The 18,151-nt window shown below is 44.0% G+C and overlaps 2 protein-coding genes across 2 annotated transcripts; one reads left to right on the top strand and one right to left on the bottom strand.

The window, feature by feature from the left end:
- The first annotated feature begins 4,114 nt into the window (after positions 1-4,114).
- LOC114455870 (uncharacterized protein K02A2.6-like) lies at positions 4,115-9,319 on the top strand. Its single transcript, XM_028437169.1, has 5 exons — positions 4,115-4,292; positions 5,522-7,146; positions 7,801-8,786; positions 8,836-8,928; positions 8,986-9,319. The coding sequence occupies exons 1-5, from the start codon at positions 4,115-4,117 to the stop codon at positions 9,317-9,319; spliced, it is 3,216 nt and encodes a 1,071-aa protein (XP_028292970.1).
- Positions 9,320-11,673: 2,354 nt separating this feature from the next.
- Positions 11,674-13,375, bottom strand: LOC114456702 (probable G-protein coupled receptor 151). The gene has a single exon (XM_028438643.1). The coding sequence runs from the start codon at positions 13,210-13,212 to the stop codon at positions 12,091-12,093; it is 1,122 nt and encodes a 373-aa protein (XP_028294444.1). The 5' UTR covers positions 13,213-13,375; the 3' UTR covers positions 11,674-12,090.
- Positions 13,376-18,151: the final 4,776 nt, after the last annotated feature.

Here is an 18,151-nt window from a genome sequence, read left to right as displayed (position 1 = left end):
TCAGAGTTCAATCTAGACCTATAAAAGCTGCTGATGAGGAAGTAACCAACAAGGTTATTAAATGGTAAGCTAATGCACAGGAGTAGCAATATGTAGCTTTAAAAAAAATACTAAAATAATGAATTTTTATTTCTTACAAAGGGTATTGATGATTAATGGCATTCATTTCAAATAAAATGATGATCAAACAATTGGTTAACCTAAAAAAAAATCACATTGTGCAATAACTCTGACACCTTCTTACTTCAACTCATGCAAACTCTACAGACCATCAATTTTCCTTACACCTGTGGTTAACCCTGGGTTTTAAATCCCTGGTAGGATATCTAAACCAACAAAAAGACTATTCTGGAAGAAAATAGAAACTTTATTTGTGTGGGGAAAGATCTATTTAATTGCCAACATGCGGCTTAATATGCATGCTTGATGTGTTGCAAGAAATTAGCAATTAGCATGTGACATCACATGATCACGTGTATCAAATTCAAGTTATTTTTTGTAGCCCTTCAAATCCATTAACTCATAAAATTATTTGATACTATTTCAACTGTATAGAATTTTATAAAGTGTATTGTCTTCACTGAGAAGATATTTTTTTCGGCTCGGAAGGATTTTATTCCAGACGAGATTAGGCAAAATGGCTCCTTTGAGAATAAAGGTTGCAGACCCCTTGGTTAGAAGCATTCAATAGTTCTGGTTGTAGTGTAGACTTCCCTATTTTTAGGTGTGCTCCTAGCATGCATGAACCTAGATGCTTCAAATTGATCCCAATGCTATGCCCACTGGCATTTTTAAAGTTCCATTTCTCATTTCCTGCAAAGTGCAACGTCAGAATCCGTATGAGTATTGCTTCTTAAAACACTGCTGAATGAATGAGTAAAGCTTGCTTCAACAATCTGTCAATGAAGCTGTGAAGAAATAGGAATAATGAACTAAATAATGACATTTTTTTTTTTGGTATGGTTGGTGTTATTATAACTGGATTCCTCTGCTTTGCTTCCTGTGGCTCCTGATTAGATATAAATGATTTGATGGCGGTTAGAAAGTCACTGGTGGTCCCGTATTAATTAACCCTCTGACATTTAGACCCTGCTACCCTCTATGCCATTGAAGTGCACTGTCACCCTGCTAGGACCAAAGGAGAATATTGATGCCTTCTGAGGGGAGGTAGTCGATGCCTGACTTGGTCATAGGGATGTTTTGAAGATGCTCAGCTACAACCCAATTTTTACTGCACAACCTGAATGAACTCCAAAGCTATGAAGGGAAACCACTCATTATACAAAAAAAAAAAAAAAAAAAAAAAAAAGCTGAACTGTTTTGTGTTTTAATCAGCAATTTCACCATTAATGAGGTTTGTAATCATCCCCGGAGGATACAATAGAGTAGAACCAACCTGTTGTTACTACCCTAACCCTATTTCTGACAGTGTATCATGTGGAGGGGCTCAGCAGGTGGGTGGTGATAAATGTCATCATGTAATGGCTGTGCATTCTACCTGCCTGGTTGTTTCACAGCTGCGGATGAAGCGAGCCTGAAACAGCTGATGCTTCACGGACCAGTGTGACATTTATTATTTTCCATGCTTGTCAGAAGGATTTCGACACCAGGCTAGATGTACCTTAACATTCACTGCTTTTTCTTTGTGGAGTTTGCATGTTCTCCCATATGTTTCTGTGGGTTTCCATTCACAGTCTAAAAACATGTACAGTAATTTCTAAGGTTGATTTGAGTCTGTTTCACACAGAGTGAACAAGTGGGTGTTGTGTGATAATTGTGATGGGTTCAGACAGTGTCCGTGTGTGTGTTTTGAATGAAGGTGATGAAAATGAGCCTATATATACTGTATACAGTATTAGAGCTGACATTCTTTTTTCAAATAAAAGTAAGAAAAAGGAGAAAAAAAAAACATAACAGACAACAGCTAAGTCTGGTAATAACTGGAGTTATGAATGGTTGATAACAGCTACAGCTTGGCTGGACTCAGACAGTCCATAGCTCAACTAACTCCCCCAGGTGATGTGATTGACAATCGAGCTAGACACGCCAAATCATTTGTTTGGACTAGCGATGAACTTTATCCAACCGATGCTGGAAAAATAAAGAATTCTGCTCTACAGACCTTTTGCTATGGATGCAGCACACCATCTGGAAAAAAAAGTCTTGGTTTAGTCAGAGTAAATGTGATTGGCTAGAGCAGCGCTGGTTTAATACGCATGTTTTCATCAGCAGAAGAACATTATGACGTCATTTGTTATCACCATCAAGGTTTTTGGAAACATCAAATGTATTCCTGAAATGATGTGGAAGTGGCGTGGCACCCTGGACTTAAAGAGTAATAAAAACAACTCAATTGAAAGACTATTTATGAACTTTATTAGTAGGAATGAGAGGTGATTTAGAGGCTGCAAATGTAAACTGTAGGTTGACATGTTAGACAAGCATGACGTTGTGATTACTCAAGTTCTCCATTCATGTAATTCCAACTGGTTTGATGAGGTTAATGGCATGCAGTGGTTTCCATGGTAGCGTGAACTCACCTGTTTTAAGGTGTCCTCTTTGTTCAGCTGAAGGTATGTGCAAATCTGTAATACGATGGCTAATAGTGGCATCGTTTTCAAAGTGCCATTGCTTTTCTCCTGGTAAGTGGAACAGTAAAATCTGTTTAATGTAAGGTCTTCTTAGATTTAACTTCATAACATCCAAGAAACGGGTTAAAATCCATTAAACTTCACCATCCTTGATACTTTCCCTCCTTATGATGACTCCATTATGCTGGACTTAGTGCAGAGGACATGCAGGGTATACACCAATAGGCTTGTTGCAAGTGTGATTCAGAGGACAACATTAATGTAGAGCAGTAATACATTGGAGGTAATTGGGTTTTATTTTCATTAAAGATGTTTTTCAGGGTGTCTGATTCTGATTTATTCAATGGATTTAGTGAGGGACAACTTTAAGACCACCAAGATCCTCTGTGTAGCAGACAGCAGGGGGCCCCCTTCACCAATAGTGCCACTTCCTGCCTCATGGTGGAAGTGGCCTAATTAAGTCTCCCCTGCACCTGGCGATCAGTCTTGACTGCTGCTGGCTGGTGACAGGTGTGCTTTTAACTTCTCCCTCATTTGAGCATTTTTATTCTGTTCTTAACTTGCCTTTCTGGTTTTAGAGCTTCTGTAGAACTCCGGTGGCAGCTAATTTCCCCCGTTTTTATTGCAACTTTAAGGTGGGACAAGCGTTTTAATACTTTGTATTTGTTGTATTTGGGTTTTAACGTTTGTTTCCATTTTAATTGCAGATTTTAGCCTGCTACTGTTTTGTTTAGGGTTCATTTTTAGGGTTTCTTTTTGGTTGAATTGGAGTTTATTTTTGTATCATTTGGTATCTTTTTTTTAGAAATCCTTACCTCTGCACCAGTTATGTTTAGCAGTCCCTGGGTCTTTTAGTCTTTTTTTTCCTTGGGTGTGCTTGGGAGGAGGAATTGGCCCGTTTTCTGTTTTGCACTTGGGATTTTTGTTATTTAGTGTGTTTGTGATTAGCATTGTCTGTTTTGTTTGGGGTGGGGCTTCCTCCTCTCCAGCCATTCTGGTTTGGTTCTTTTCTAATATTTATCTGCCTTTTTTTCAGATTTTGTTTGGTTCTGGCACAGGGGCTGCAAGGTTTTACCTTTTAAATTGTATTTTTAATATGGCCATTTTAACCTACACTGTTACTTCTTAGAAATAAATACTTTAATATTTTAAGCTTATTCCTGGTCCTTTAAATAAACCTTGAATTGTATATATTAAAAGCACTGTCTCTGCTTTTTATTTACAAATGTATCTCCGTGTCCTTTGGTTTTATTAGTGCTTTAGTTATTTTTTTGGTTAGTGATTATTTTAAATTAAAGTACCTCAGGTCACAATCGTGGCGTTGTCGACAGGACTTTGTAACAGAGACATGTGTTTTTAATTGTGTAAATTATTGGTGCAGTAGTGCATAGGCCGTGGGCTTAGTAGCTAAATACAAAACAGTAGCAGGCCCGGCGTTGGACCGTGGCCTGGCATCTACCTGAACCTACCCTGTGACTACTTGGTTGATTCTGCTTCTGCTCTCATCTCCATCTGAAGTAGACATGGATGCCGCTGAAGCTCAGGAATTGAGGGATCTGGTGAAACGACTACAAACGGACAATGAACTTTTACGACAGGAGCGAGCAGCTGCTCAGGAGGACCCTGGTGAGGGTTCTTCCTCTCGGAACTCTGCTGGTAACCCTACTCGACGCACCTCTGGCCATGGACACTCTACTACCGGTGAACGTATTCTTTACATTCCTCGGGAGCGTAAATGCCCCACTTTTAGAGGGAGTACGGGCATTGGAATTAATGACTGGGTCGAGGAGGTACGGGCTAGTATGCGGGCTAGGTACCTTTCGCCACTTGACCAGGCTTATTTTATTTATGATCATATTGAGGGAGAAGCAAAGGAAGAAATTAGGTACAGGCCTGAAGCCGAGCGGGAAAATCCTGAAACTATTCTGAGAATTTTGCAGGAACTGTATGGGTGTTCAAAATCATACGTTGCGCTTCAAGAGAATTTCTTTTCTAGAAAACAGCTGGAAGGCGAAACACTTCAAGAGTATTCACATGCTCTATTTTGTTTAATGGAAAAGGTTACCAAAAGTGCTCCAGGTGTGTTTCAGGATTCAGCTGTTCTGTTAAGAGACCAATTTGTTGAGCATGTACTTGACCCATCTTTACGTAGGGAATTAAAGAGGCTTGTTCGGTTACACCCTGGTTACACTCTTTTAGATGTGAGACGTGAAGCAATTAGGTGGGAGCAAGAGGGCCAACCTTCAGACCCAAGGGGGCGCAGTCTGTCCGTACCATCATTTTGTGCCGTTCAGTGCTCTCAGGCGAGGGGGACTGGGAGTGTCCCAGTTACATCTCAGGGTGACCTAGCTGAGCTTAAAGAATTGTTGTTTAAACAACAGGAGCAGATAAACCTGCTAACCCAAAATATGTTGCAGTTACAAAGTAACAGACCCCCTAGTTTTAATCGAGGTGGCCCACTTATTTGTAGACAATGTCAACGGCCCGGTCACATTGCCCGAAACTGTCGCCAGCCACAGCATAGCCAGAGCACGGGGCCCCCCTGTCCTCAACAGGGGCAGGCCACATCAGCTAGTCAGCAGACGGAAAACTAATTCCTTCTGTGTTGCAGAGCCACATGGCAGAAGGGAATGACACTGGCTCCTCTGGCCCTAGCTTTAGAAGCAACATTACAGTCTCAAAACTCATAGGAACTTGTCCCACTGTAACAGTGAGTCTGGGTGGGGTGGAATTGGAATGTCTCCTTGACACAGGATCTATGGTAACAACCATCACTGAAAGCTTTTTTGCCTGCAACTTCAAGGAAAAGTTAAACTCCTGCCATTGGCTTGAGCTCCACGCAGCTAATGGGTTTCACATACCTTATATTGGCTATTTGGAGGCAGATGTTGAGGTACTCGACAAGGTTGTACCAGGTCGTTGTGTTTTAGTGGTGCGAGATCCTCCCAACAATTTGCCCCAACCTAAGGTCCCAGGCATTTTGGGCATGAATGTAATCCGAGAATGTTACAATGAGCTTTTCCAGCAGCATGGCCCCTCACTGTTCGAACTCCCTGTGGTGACAGGAGCCGCTTCCCCCTGGTTTAATGCGTTTCAGCACTGTCAGAGAGCCCAGGTAGAGGGAGAGAGCCCTAAAATAGGCATGGTGAGGGTACGAGGTCGGAGACCGGTGTGCATTCCTGCAGGTACAGTTAAGATTGTCCCGACTATATGTCCTCAAGGCAGGTTTGGTCCCTTAGAGTCTGGCCTTTTTGAACCATTGACCAGTATGCGTTCTATTCCAGCAGGTGTGGTCATAGCCTCTGCTATGGTCGCGGTACATCAAGGCACGGCGTACATCCCAGTGTTAAATGTAGGCACCACAGATGCTGCGCTCCACCCACGCATCCCCATAGGCATGTTGAGTCCAGCTGACATTGTGAGTCTACCAGAGGGTGTCACTGAGATAGTGGGGTCCCCTAACGAGCAGGTGAGAGCCACAATTTCCTCTCAGATAGGTACAGAGAGTACCCAGCCTAGCCCTTTAGATGGTCTAGATCTGTCCGTTTTACCTCCAAATGAGCAGGACAAGGTGAGGAGTCTACTCAGGCAGTACAGCTCCGTGTTTTCCACTAGCGAAGGTGATTTGGGTTGTACAAACCTCATTACTCATGAGATCCCATTGCTCGATAATGCACCCGTCAGACAGAGGTTTAGGAGAATACCCCCCTCAGAGTATGAGGCAGTTAAGGCCCACATACGACAACTACTAGATAGTCAGGTGATCCGGGAGAGTAGTAGCCCCTACGCCTCTCCTATTGTGATTGTCAAGAAGAAGGATGGCACCATACGCCTCTGTGTTGACTACAGACAGCTCAACAGCAAAACACGCAGAGATGCCTTTCCATTACCCAGGATTGAGGAGTCGCTGGATGCATTGTCCGGTGCAAAATGGTTTTCAACCATAGACCTTGCTAGCGGCTATAATCAAGTCCCGGTGGCCGAGCACGACAAAATGAAAACTGCGTTTTGCACACCGTTTGGTTTATTCAAGTTCAACAGGATGCCATTCGGCTTATGCAATGCACCTAGCACTTTCCAAAGGCTAATGGAGAGAATGTTTGGATCCCAGCACTGCCAATCTTTGCTTTTATACCTTGACGATGTTGTTGTTTATTCCACCTCTATAGATGACCACCTCCAGCGTCTGGGTGCTGTTTTGAGCCGGCTGCAACGAGAAGGCCTCAAGGTAAAGCTGTCAAAATGTGACTTCTTCAAAAAGGAAGTGAAATACCTTGGCCATGTGATTTCTGCCGATGGAGTGTCCACAGACCCCGACAAAATTACCGCAGTAGCTGGCTGGCCTCGTCCTACCACTACAACGGAATTGAGATCCTTTTTAGGCTTTGCCAGCTACTATCGGCGGTTCGTCAATGGCTTTGCAAAGATGGCAGGCCCTCTCCATCAGCTGATTGCGGAAATGCAGAGAGTACAAGGGCGATCCAAGCAGCAACTTCTGGCAGCCAGCTGGACAGGTGAATGCGAAAAGAGCTTCAATGACCTCAAAGCTACCTTGGTGAGTGCGCCTGTTCTTGCTTATGCAAACTTTTCCCTGCCATTCATTTTGGAAATTGATGCTAGCTTCGATGGGCTCGGAGCCGTGCTCTCACAAGAGCATGAGGGTAAAGTGCGGCCAATAGCGTACGCCAGTCGAGGCCTCAGACCAACGGAGAGAAACATGTCAAATTATAGCTCCATGAAATTAGAGTTTCTGGCATTAAAATGGGCAATGACTGAGAAATTTCGTGACTACCTCCTTGGCCAAAAATGCACAGTATGGACAGACAATAACCCTCTTAGTCACTTGGAAACGGCAAAACTGGGGGCAACAGAACAGCGGTGGGCAGCCCAACTAGCGTCGTTTGAATTCACCATACGTTACAGGTCAGGCAGAACAAATGGTAATGCTGATGCTCTGTCGAGGTGGCCAGCGTCAGAGACACTGGAGCAATACCTGCCTGGTACAGCCATTCCACCAACGCTTCCGAGACCTGTACCTTTTAACTCTGTCCTCCAGGCAACCCAAGCCGCCATCTCTGCCTTTCCATCCCATTCAGCAGAGGAGTTGATGGCCTTACAACAAGCTGACACAGTACTAGGGACGTTTTTAACATTCTGGCGTAACCAGAGACGCCCGGATCGGGCTGACAGAGCTAATCTCTCCCCTCAGGTGCTGGAGTTGTGTCGACAGTGGGACCGGCTACAGGAGATGAACGGGGTACTGTATCGCCACACACAGAGGTCTGATGGAGGCGAGGACCGGTACCAGCTGCTTCTACCAGCCTGTCTAAAAGAGGAGGTACTTCAGCAGCTGCACCATGGACATGGCCATCAAGGCCTGGAAAGAACTACAGATTTGGTAAGGCAGAGATGCTACTGGCCCCTTATGCACAGGGACATTAAGGATTGGGGCCAAAGTTGTGAGCGCTGTACTCTCGCAAAGGCCTCAGTTCCTCGCACTAAAGTGGCCATGGGTCATCTGCTGGCGTCCAGACCCAATGAAGTGTTAGCCATTGACTTTACCTTACTTGAACCTTCACAAGACGGTACAGAAAATGTACTCGTAATGACGGACGTCTTTTCCAAGTTTACACAGGCTGTTGCTACGAGGGACCAGCGAGCGTCGACTGTGGCTCACATCTTGGTGCAGGAGTGGTTTTATAAGTTCGGTGTCCCGACACGGCTGCATTCAGATCAGGGCAGGAACTTTGAAAGCGCTCTCATCAGCCAGCTCTGCAACCTCTATGGCACCCAAAAGACACGTACCACCCCCTATCACCCTGAAGGAAATGGTCAGTGTGAACGCTTTAACAGGACGCTCCACGACCTGCTAAGAACTCTGCCCCTCGAGAAGAAACGGAACTGGTCCAAATACCTCCCACAAGTCACATTCGCCTACAATACTACCATCCATCAGTCCACCGGTGAGTCTCCACATCTCCTTATGTTTGGGCAGGAACCGTATCTTCCCATCGACTTCCTCCTTGGCCGGGTTCCCGAGGCCAGTGAGGGTAGAGTGGAGGACTGGGTTCAGGAGCACCGGAAGAGACTACAGGTGGCGTTTGAGGGGGCACAACAACGGCTGAAAGCGGCAGCGGCCCGCCGGAAGGAGCGGCATGACGCTGGGGTAAAATCCTCTGATCTACAAGAGAAGCAGTTTGTATACCTCCACGACCACAGCAGACGGGGCCGCTCGAAGATCCAGGATGTGTGGAGCCCAGAAATCCATGTGGTGGTGCAAGCCCCAAGTTCTGGTGGACCAGTCTACTCTGTGGCACCCATTGGAAACCCCCAGAGGGTAAGAACTGTTCATCGCTCCATGTTGAAACCTGTGCCCGACCACCTCTGCCCTCAGAGCCCAAACACGCAGCCTCCCGAGGTCCAGCGCGAGACGGAGGAGAATGAGGAAGAGAGTTTCTATGTGGTCACCAGGCCACCCCTTGGAGAGGCAACCACTTCCACTGAGCCCTTACAAGCAGGTACCCCCCTTCATTCTAATAACCCGCCTGTCTCTGAGCCCTCAGGAGGTTCTTCAAGTCAGCCTCCGCATCAGCTCCCAGAAGGCCCTAGGAGGACAACCCGGGCCACAGCGGGTCAGCACCCGAACAGGCACCATCTCCCTGTCACGGCATCTCATAGGTCAGGTGGGGCTGCTGCTTCCCGGGTCAGTGGTGCCAGTAGTATGGTGAGTGCTTATTTTAGGCCCTGGGACTAGCCATGGCATCACCGGGACGGTGATGACAAACTGGGGACAGATTGTAGCAGACAGCAGGGGGCCCCCTTCACCAATAGTGCCACTTCCTGCCTCATGGTGGAAGTGGCCTAATTAAGTCTCCCCTGCACCTGGCGATCAGTCTTGACTGCTGCTGGCTGGTGACAGGTGTGCTTTTAACTTCTCCCTCATTTGAGCATTTTTATTCTGTTCTTAACTTGCCTTTCTGGTTTTAGAGCTTCTGTAGAACTCCGGTGGCAGCTAATTTCCCCCGTTTTTATTGCAACTTTAAGGTGGGACAAGCGTTTTAATACTTTGTATTTGTTGTATTTGGGTTTTAACGTTTGTTTCCATTTTAATTGCAGATTTTAGCCTGCTACTGTTTTGTTTAGGGTTCATTTTTAGGGTTTCTTTTTGGTTGAATTGGAGTTTATTTTTGTATCATTTGGTATCTTTTTTTTAGAAATCCTTACCTCTGCACCAGTTATGTTTAGCAGTCCCTGGGTCTTTTAGTCTTTTTTTCCCTTGGGTGTGCTTGGGAGGAGGAATTGGCCCGTTTTCTGTTTTGCACTTGGGATTTTTGTTATTTAGTGTGTTTGTGATTAGCATTGTCTGTTTTGTTTGGGGTGGGGCTTCCTCCTCTCCAGCCATTCTGGTTTGGTTCTTTTCTAATATTTATCTGCCTTTTTTTCAGATTTTGTTTGGTTCTGGCACAGGGGCTGCAAGGTTTTACCTTTTAAATTGTATTTTTAATATGGCCATTTTAACCTACACTGTTACTTCTTAGAAATAAATACTTTAATATTTTAAGCTTATTCCTGGTCCTTTAAATAAACCTTGAATTGTATATATTAAAAGCACTGTCTCTGCTTTTTATTTACAAATGTATCTCCGTGTCCTTTGGTTTTATTAGTGCTTTAGTTATTTTTTTGGTTAGTGATTATTTTAAATTAAAGTACCTCAGGTCACATCTGCATCAAAAACCAATAAAAACCAAGTGACCTGAGATCGGACATCTGGAGACGCCGTCCATTGTAAATGGTAAAAATGGACTAGATTTATATAGCGCTTTATCACCACACTGAAGCAGTCTCAAAGCGCTTTACATATCAGCTCATTCACCCATTCACTCTCACATTCACACACCAGTGGGACAGGACTGCCATACAAGGCGCTAGTCGACCACTGGGAGCAACTTTGGGTTCAGTGTCTTGCCCAAGGACACTTCGACACGTAGTCAGGTACTGGGATCTAACCCCCAACCTCTCGATCAGAAGACAACCCTCTACCACCTGAGCCACGGTCGCCCTACGTCAATGAATAAATAATGCGCTGAAGCACAATCACGGTGAAGAGCTTTAGAGGTTTATTTTATTCTCCTCTTCAACCTGTAACCTTTCTTTTCACTCAGACGCACCAAAATGTCAAATCTGCCAGGGAGCCGGAGCCACAGGCGGCCACTGCTTCACTCATAAACACATAGACCACTGAAAGCCAGTTTCTTCTCACAGCCTCAGAAAGGTTAGCTTTCTGATGCTGGTCATGTGGTTTGATGGAAAGTGAGTGTCAAACTTTGGTTTGCTTCTGTTGAGAAGAAATGTAGAGAAATCGTTTTAAGGTGTCATCTTCATATTTTAGGCTAAGTGAACTTCGTGATGGATTGATTATCTCATCTATGCATACTGTATCTTGTTCCTGTTATCACAACATGTTGACCTCCACAAGCGTGTGTTTAAAATGCGTTTTATCGTATATGTGGCAACCAAATTGTCCTCTGATTCCTTATACTCGTCTGCATATCATTTCATCTTATACAGGCCTATTCACAGTCCTAAAAACATGCCTGACAATCATTCTATATATATATATATATATATATATATATATATATGAGAATATGAGCTTGCAAACAGTCATTGAATGATTGACATGACCTTCATGCTGTGTAGCTGGATTATAATAAAAACATTATGTGGAAATGATTTCTCTGTGTCTCTATCTGTATGTGTGTGTGTGTGTGTGTGTGTGCGTGCATTTGCATGTGCAATGAATGTCATTCCTGGACCTCCTGCATTAAATGCAGACATTAGACTCCACTTGATCCGTGATTAAATGAGATGAGAGCAGAGCACACGGGACAGTATTTTAATATACATTTAATGTATGTCACGTACACAATCACAGCAGGGTGTCATCGGGGTATTTACAAAAGCTTCTTCAGTACACATCTTTAAGGAAAATGACTTTGTGTCAGCAACAATAGAACTGAACATGTGTGACAATACAATATCAGTATATATATTTAAAACATGAATTATTATCTTTGCCAATTTTCAGAAAAACAACTCATCGTCTATTCGACTCGAATGTCGATTTCGACATTTTTGACGCTAAATGTTGTTTATGCTGTTGTATTTCCCCCTAAAAAAAACTTGTGTTTGATACATTTTATTCTTATAAAGTTTTTGTACAAGTTTGTGTGCAATGCATCACGTGCAAACACTCACAGCAGGGGGGAAATCGAGGTGCTATTTACAGTGGTTTCTTCTGTACAAATTTTTGCTGATCATCAATACCAATAGAATAAAAACTTGTGACATCAAAACATCAGTGTACTATTATTTGACATCTAATCAAGTTCACGACAGGAAACAGGGCATTGATCCATGAGGGTCAACAAACTATAGAAACAAGTCCAGAACGAGATGGATTTTAGGCGGTTTTATAAAACCTTTTTAATTTTTTTTTTTATTTGTCGTCCCTCTCCCAGGGCACCGGGTCCTGGTCGTCCTCCACACGAGTGTTCCTGCGCCCGGTCCAGAAGTGCTCCAGCTCCGGGAGCTTATCCTTGTCATCACAGTCAGCGTTGGCCACTGTGCCCTGCACCTCCGCCCCGTTTCCCTCCGTTTTCGGGCACGGTTTACACGGGACGTGCTTCGTGCTCCTGCAGGTCGCGATGAACCAGAGGGTGATCAACCCCTGGCGCACGTCGTCGTACATGGTCATCAGGATGACTGGAGACACGGAGCTGCATGCGTAAAGGAGAACTTGCGCAAAGAGCATCAGCCCCACGGGGGGTCTGGAGTACCCGAGTCTGATCCAGGTGAATGTGCCCCACTCGGGCAGCAGCGTGAGCCCCATCGCCCCACTCAGACACAGTAGGACCAGGATCACCTTGCTCTGGTGCTGAGGACTGGGTGCTTGGTTCACCGCCGCGTGCAGGGCTTTAGTGTAGAACCCGAGCGTGAGGATGATGGGAACCAGGAAGGCAACCGTTGGGTAGATCTTATAGAACAAACTCATGAAGTCAGACGCGCACTGAGGCACCACGGAGACGCAGAGAAAGTCGCGGCCATCCGGCACCACAGCGGCGTAAAGCATCTGAGGGATGGGGAACATCATGGAGACTATCCAAATAAACAGCAGGGCTCCGTGGATCCACACCGGGCTGTAGTGGGAGCCCGAGGCGGTGCTGGGGACCAGCGTGTGCCGGGCTCTGATGGTGGCAGCGAGGATGAAAGTCTTCGCCATTACGCACGAGTGTTGGAACCAGTCGGTGGTGCTGCAGACGAAGCTACCCAATGTCCAAGTCTGCTTGTAGTAGGTGACCGCGCGCACCGGTGCGCAAAGCAGCAGGATCACCAAGTCCGTGCAAGCCAAGGAGGCAAGAAGGGCTTTCACCTCAGACCCTCTCCCGTTCCTGAACTCACGCAACAAAATGAGCAAAACAAGCAAGTTCCCGATGGCTCCGGAGACGCACACCCCGACCAGGATCACGGGCATGGCCGTCCTGACCTCCTCTCCGCGGAGAAGTTGAATCCCTCCAACAAAATCAAAAAAGGAGACATTTGCTGGTTGGCTTAGATCCATTTCTTACCCCAAAAGTTGAACAACTGCAAGTGAAAATTCAGCCAACAAGTTTTTTTTTTTTAAAAAAAAGCACCTTTTTCCCTCCAGAACAATCAGATTGGAGATGGTTGGAGATGGAGTCATGCGCTGGCCGGACACGCAGCGGTGCTGAAACCTATCCACAGGGTCGTGATCGCGTCTGCAGTGTGTGAGGAGCATGTGGGGCTGGCAGATGCGCTATTTCAGGTGCTGCCATTTAACGTCGTCAACCACTCACGTCATTACATGTGTGGCTCCAGGCTGCAGCCAGAGCAACTAGAACACAGCGGGATCCTGGAAGGAAAAACCTTCTCCATGTTCACACAGGGAAAATTCATCCCATGTAATATCATTTATTTCTTATCTTGCTCACAGTGATGCCTCTGAATAAAGCTCATTACAACTCGAGAAAAAAACATTTTGCACTGGATGCTTGAATGGGAAATGAAGAATATGAATTCCGATAATACTGAAATCATTACTATAATATAAATGATATAATATATCACATAATATGAAAAACAACAATTTTTACACCGACAATGTGAAATCTAAAGTTCCCAGAGCATAATTGTCTATTGGTTTACTTCCTTCCCAGGTCAAATAATACACACACCAGTTAAACCATGTAGATCATCATGTGGATTGTTATTCTAAACTGTGGCACAACTGGGTTAGTTTTAAAAAGGTGTGACCATAAGCCACGAGGAGGTGTGTTTCCCAAACATGGACACTATTGGATCTCACGTGTGAATTCTTGTGAGTTCATCATAAAGACCTAAGTTACTGTCATTATTTTATCAGTGTTGTGCTTTTGAGCTATGGGATAACATCAGTGTAGATTACACAGATTCTCTTGACTATACATCAAACTCTCGATAGATGCTTTCCTTCTGTTTCTTATTAACTCTGACCACCTTTCACTGACCTGTGAATCATCCTCTGAGGTGTCCAATCAGGTACCAGACGAGCCCGGTCACCACCCTCAAGCTCCGCCTCTGACTCCATTAACATGGTGGTGCAAATGGTGGGCAGCTTTTTCATGTTCACATGCTGCTATGCCAGAGTTATTCACCTTTCCTTTCAGTGTTCCTAATGTTATGGCTCACCAGTGTAGGTCGTTTCAATCCATTCTAACTCTGACTTGTACAATAGAGATGAAGTTAGGAACACTCAGGAAGCTGTTTATGCCTTTTTGTAAACTTCTATCTGTCAGACAGTGACAGTAATGTTCTTAAAGGTGGGAAACGCTGCAAAAAAAAAGTGCTGAAAAGTGTCTGTAATGACTCCATAATACCTACTCAGAGATTGTCTACATGTGCACCACTTTACTCAAGATCCTTTTAGCTTATATAAGCCCCTAAAGACCTAAACACCGTATTGGAAACATTTCTCAGTTTAAAAAAAAAGTTATAAGTTTGACTTCAAAGGAAGGAAGACACCTTCTCTATACTGTTGGAGTCAGGTATGAAACTATGAGATGTGTTAGGTTTAAAGGTTATTAAACGTATCCGTTTAGAGCAGTTATTTAGCAACATTAAGTTTGGTTTTCACCTGGCGGACAGGCAGCTAGACCAAAGTGTAAACTAAGTGCACATTAAGACAGGATTACAGAAAGTGTTAATGAAAAATATAAGATTTTCCCCAAAAATAAGTGTAATCATACTGTCTGCTGGATGTTTGGGGATGGGCGTTGCCATGTTGGGTCATTTTGGTGTTGCCTGCTTTTATCTCCTCAGATTGCAGCTCACAATGTCCAACTCCTGATGCAGTCGGCTTCCTCACATACATTCACTTTTTTTTTTATTTCAGACTTATGACGCCGCCAAGAAGGTCGTATTTTCAGCAGCACATTTATTTATCTATTTGTGTTAGAATTCACATGTTTGTGACCTCGTTGGCTTTCCATATTTGTACCCCTTATTAGCGCGTGGAGTGACGTTTGCGCACGTTTTAATACTCCTAAACCTTTAGTTTAATCTGGATTGTACATTTCATTGAAATTTTTCAGGGAAAAAATGGGGGTGCCCATATTGAACGATGACCTACTGTATAATTATTAATAAGGATATAAAATTCTTCCAAGCCTTTATGATCATGGTACCATGACCAGGATCACTGATCCAGATAACTCCCATTATCTGATAAAGAAATATTTGGTGCTTGGTGGAGGTTTGTGCTCTTTTTCCAATTTATTCATTCAAAATGTAATAGTGTTTTTTATTTCCTTACAAAACACCGTGTGATGTGAGTTTACATTTTTGTGGGTGTAGGGTAATGATTGATACAATTTTGCTTAAATATTCTTTGAATACATTTAAGGTAGGGAAAGGTTGGTGTGAAGGTGTGTAATATGAATTTAAATGACCTAATCAGAAGTAAGTCAATGTCTTTGAGGGAAGTTGAGACCTAAAACTAAGAAGGTTGCACAGAAACAGAAACGGACCATTGTGGAGGTTTCGTTCCTTTCAGTCTCAATAACAAAGAAGATCAGTCAAAGAAGAGAGCCTCAAAATAAATGAAAACCCTATCGCCAGACGGTTGGTGTCACAAAGACCACATTAGAGGTGTGTGAAGGGTCCAAGATGAGATGTCCCCTGAGGGTGAGGGATGAGGAGACACAGGTGCAGCTTATTAGGAAAGGTCTGAAGATTCACCAAAGAAAAGAAACAGGGAAAAAAAGCAGCGTGGCTTCGTCAGTCATAAAGTCAAAGCAGATAAAGAAAACACAGGCTGCTCGGTGGAGCTGCAGATGGAGGAACCTTCTCAGGTGGATGGAGAAGGGGCTGATGGAGCTTGAAGAATTTCTCAAGGATTCACAAAACCTTTACATCTTACATTGAAACAAGCTTGAAAACAGTGTATCCATGGTTAGCAATGTCCTTCAAAAACAGCTGATAGAGGCAGGTTCACCTCAACCCCATGTTCTCCCTACGCCTCTATGTAATGCTCAAGTCTGTGAGAGAAGTATTTCTCTGCCAAGACAGATTGTTGAGTAAACCCATTCAATCAATCAATCAATCAATCAATCAATCAATCAATCAATCAATCAATCAATCAATCAATCAATCAATCTTTTATTTGTATAGCGCCAAATCATAACCAATGGTATCTCAAGACACTTTACAGTAGAACAGTCTTAAGGACGGACTCTTCATTTTATGGATACACACATATGCATATATACGTATATACACATACATATGTATCCCACACCCAACATGAATTCATCATGGCGGCAAGGAAAACCTTCTGTTAAGCAGCAGGAACCTTGTGTGGATCCCATTCCCATGATGAACAGCCATCCACGTCATGCTGTGTTGGGTGTGTGCAGAGGAAAGGGTGTAGACAGAGTTGTTGAGACTCTATAACTCCACACTGAGGATCCCACAGACCTGCAAGACAAAAGCCAGAAGGAGTACAGGAGCAAACACACAAGGGAAGAAGCAGACATAGAGGGAGTGTTTGAGAGAGGAATGGGACCCTCTCCGGTCCCTCTCTAACCTAAATGACCTCTCTCTTAACGCCCTCTCCAACCTCTCTCCAACCGAGCATACAAGACCCCCCCACCGGCAGTCTATGCCTATTGCATCTTAACTATGAGCTATGAGCTGGTTCCTAACTAAAAGCTTTACCAAAGAGGAATGTTTTGAGCCTAACCTTAAAGGTAGAGAGGGTGTCTGCTCCCCGAACCGTTGTTGGTAGATGGTTCCAGAGAAGTGGGGCCTGATAACTGAAAGCTCTTCCTCCTATACTACTTTTAGAGACAAATGGAACAACGAGTAGTCCAGCATTTTGAGACCGTAGTGTTCTGGGGGGATTGTATGGCACTACAAGCTCCAAGCTCTTTTAATATAAGAATACTTAAGATAAGATATAAGAATATACTTTTTCCAGCAGACAAAAGCTAATATTGTTTGTTTTATTGTTATATATATATATATATATATATATATATATATATATATATATATATATATATATATATATATATATATATATATATATATACTGTATACATACCTTTTTGTATTTTTTTAATTTTCTTATCTTTGGTTCTCTTCTTATAAAGAAATCTATAGCTCTCATATATTGGGGTGGGAGTGGGAGGTAAGGGTGTCCTTGTTACTAGGATGTTATTAAAAAAATATATATATATATATACATATATAATAACTCTTCCTCACCCAGCTCGGGCGTTCTCTTTCCTTCAAGCTTGGGTCCTCTACCAGAGGCCTGGGAGCTTGAGGTTCTGCGCAGTATCTTTGCTCTTCCTTGCACTGCACTTTTCTGGACCGAGATGTCTGATGTATGTCCTGGGATCTGCTGTAGACACTCTTCCAGTTTGGGGGTCACTGCCCCAAGTGCCCCGATGACCATGGGCACCACTGATGCCTTCACCCTCCAGGCCTTCTCTAGCTCTTCTCTGAGCCCCTGGTATTTTTCTAGTTTCTCGTGTTCCTTTTTCTGATGTTGCAGTAACTCTGTATTGCTATGTCAACCACAACGGCTTTCCTCTGCTCTTTGTCCGCCACCACAATGGTTGGTTCGTAATTACCATTCTGTCATCTGTATCTGGAAGTCCCACAGGATCTTAGTTCGGTCATTTTCTACCACCTTTGGAGGTGTTGGTTATGGCGCTCCATGTAAGCTTTCTCTGCCAGCATCTTACACTCTGCCGTTATGTGCTGGATTGTCTCAGGGGCCTCTTTGCACAGTCTACACCTGGGGTCTTGTCTGGTGTGGTAGATCTAGGCCTCTATTGCTCTGGTGCTCAAGGCCTGCTCCTGTGTGGCCATGATGAGTGCCTCTGTGCTGTCCTTCAGTCCAGCTCTGTCTAGCCATTGGTACGATTTCCTGATATCCGCCACTTCAGTTATGTTTCAGTGGTACATCCCATGTAGGGGCTTGTCCTCCCATG

This window comes from Gouania willdenowi, chromosome 22 (assembly GCF_900634775.1).
Source record: "Gouania willdenowi chromosome 22, fGouWil2.1, whole genome shotgun sequence".
In the NCBI taxonomy this organism is placed as follows: Eukaryota; Metazoa; Chordata; class Actinopteri; order Blenniiformes; family Gobiesocidae; genus Gouania; species Gouania willdenowi.
Note: the sequence above shows the minus strand (reverse complement) of the source record. Positions and strands in the feature narration are given on the sequence as shown.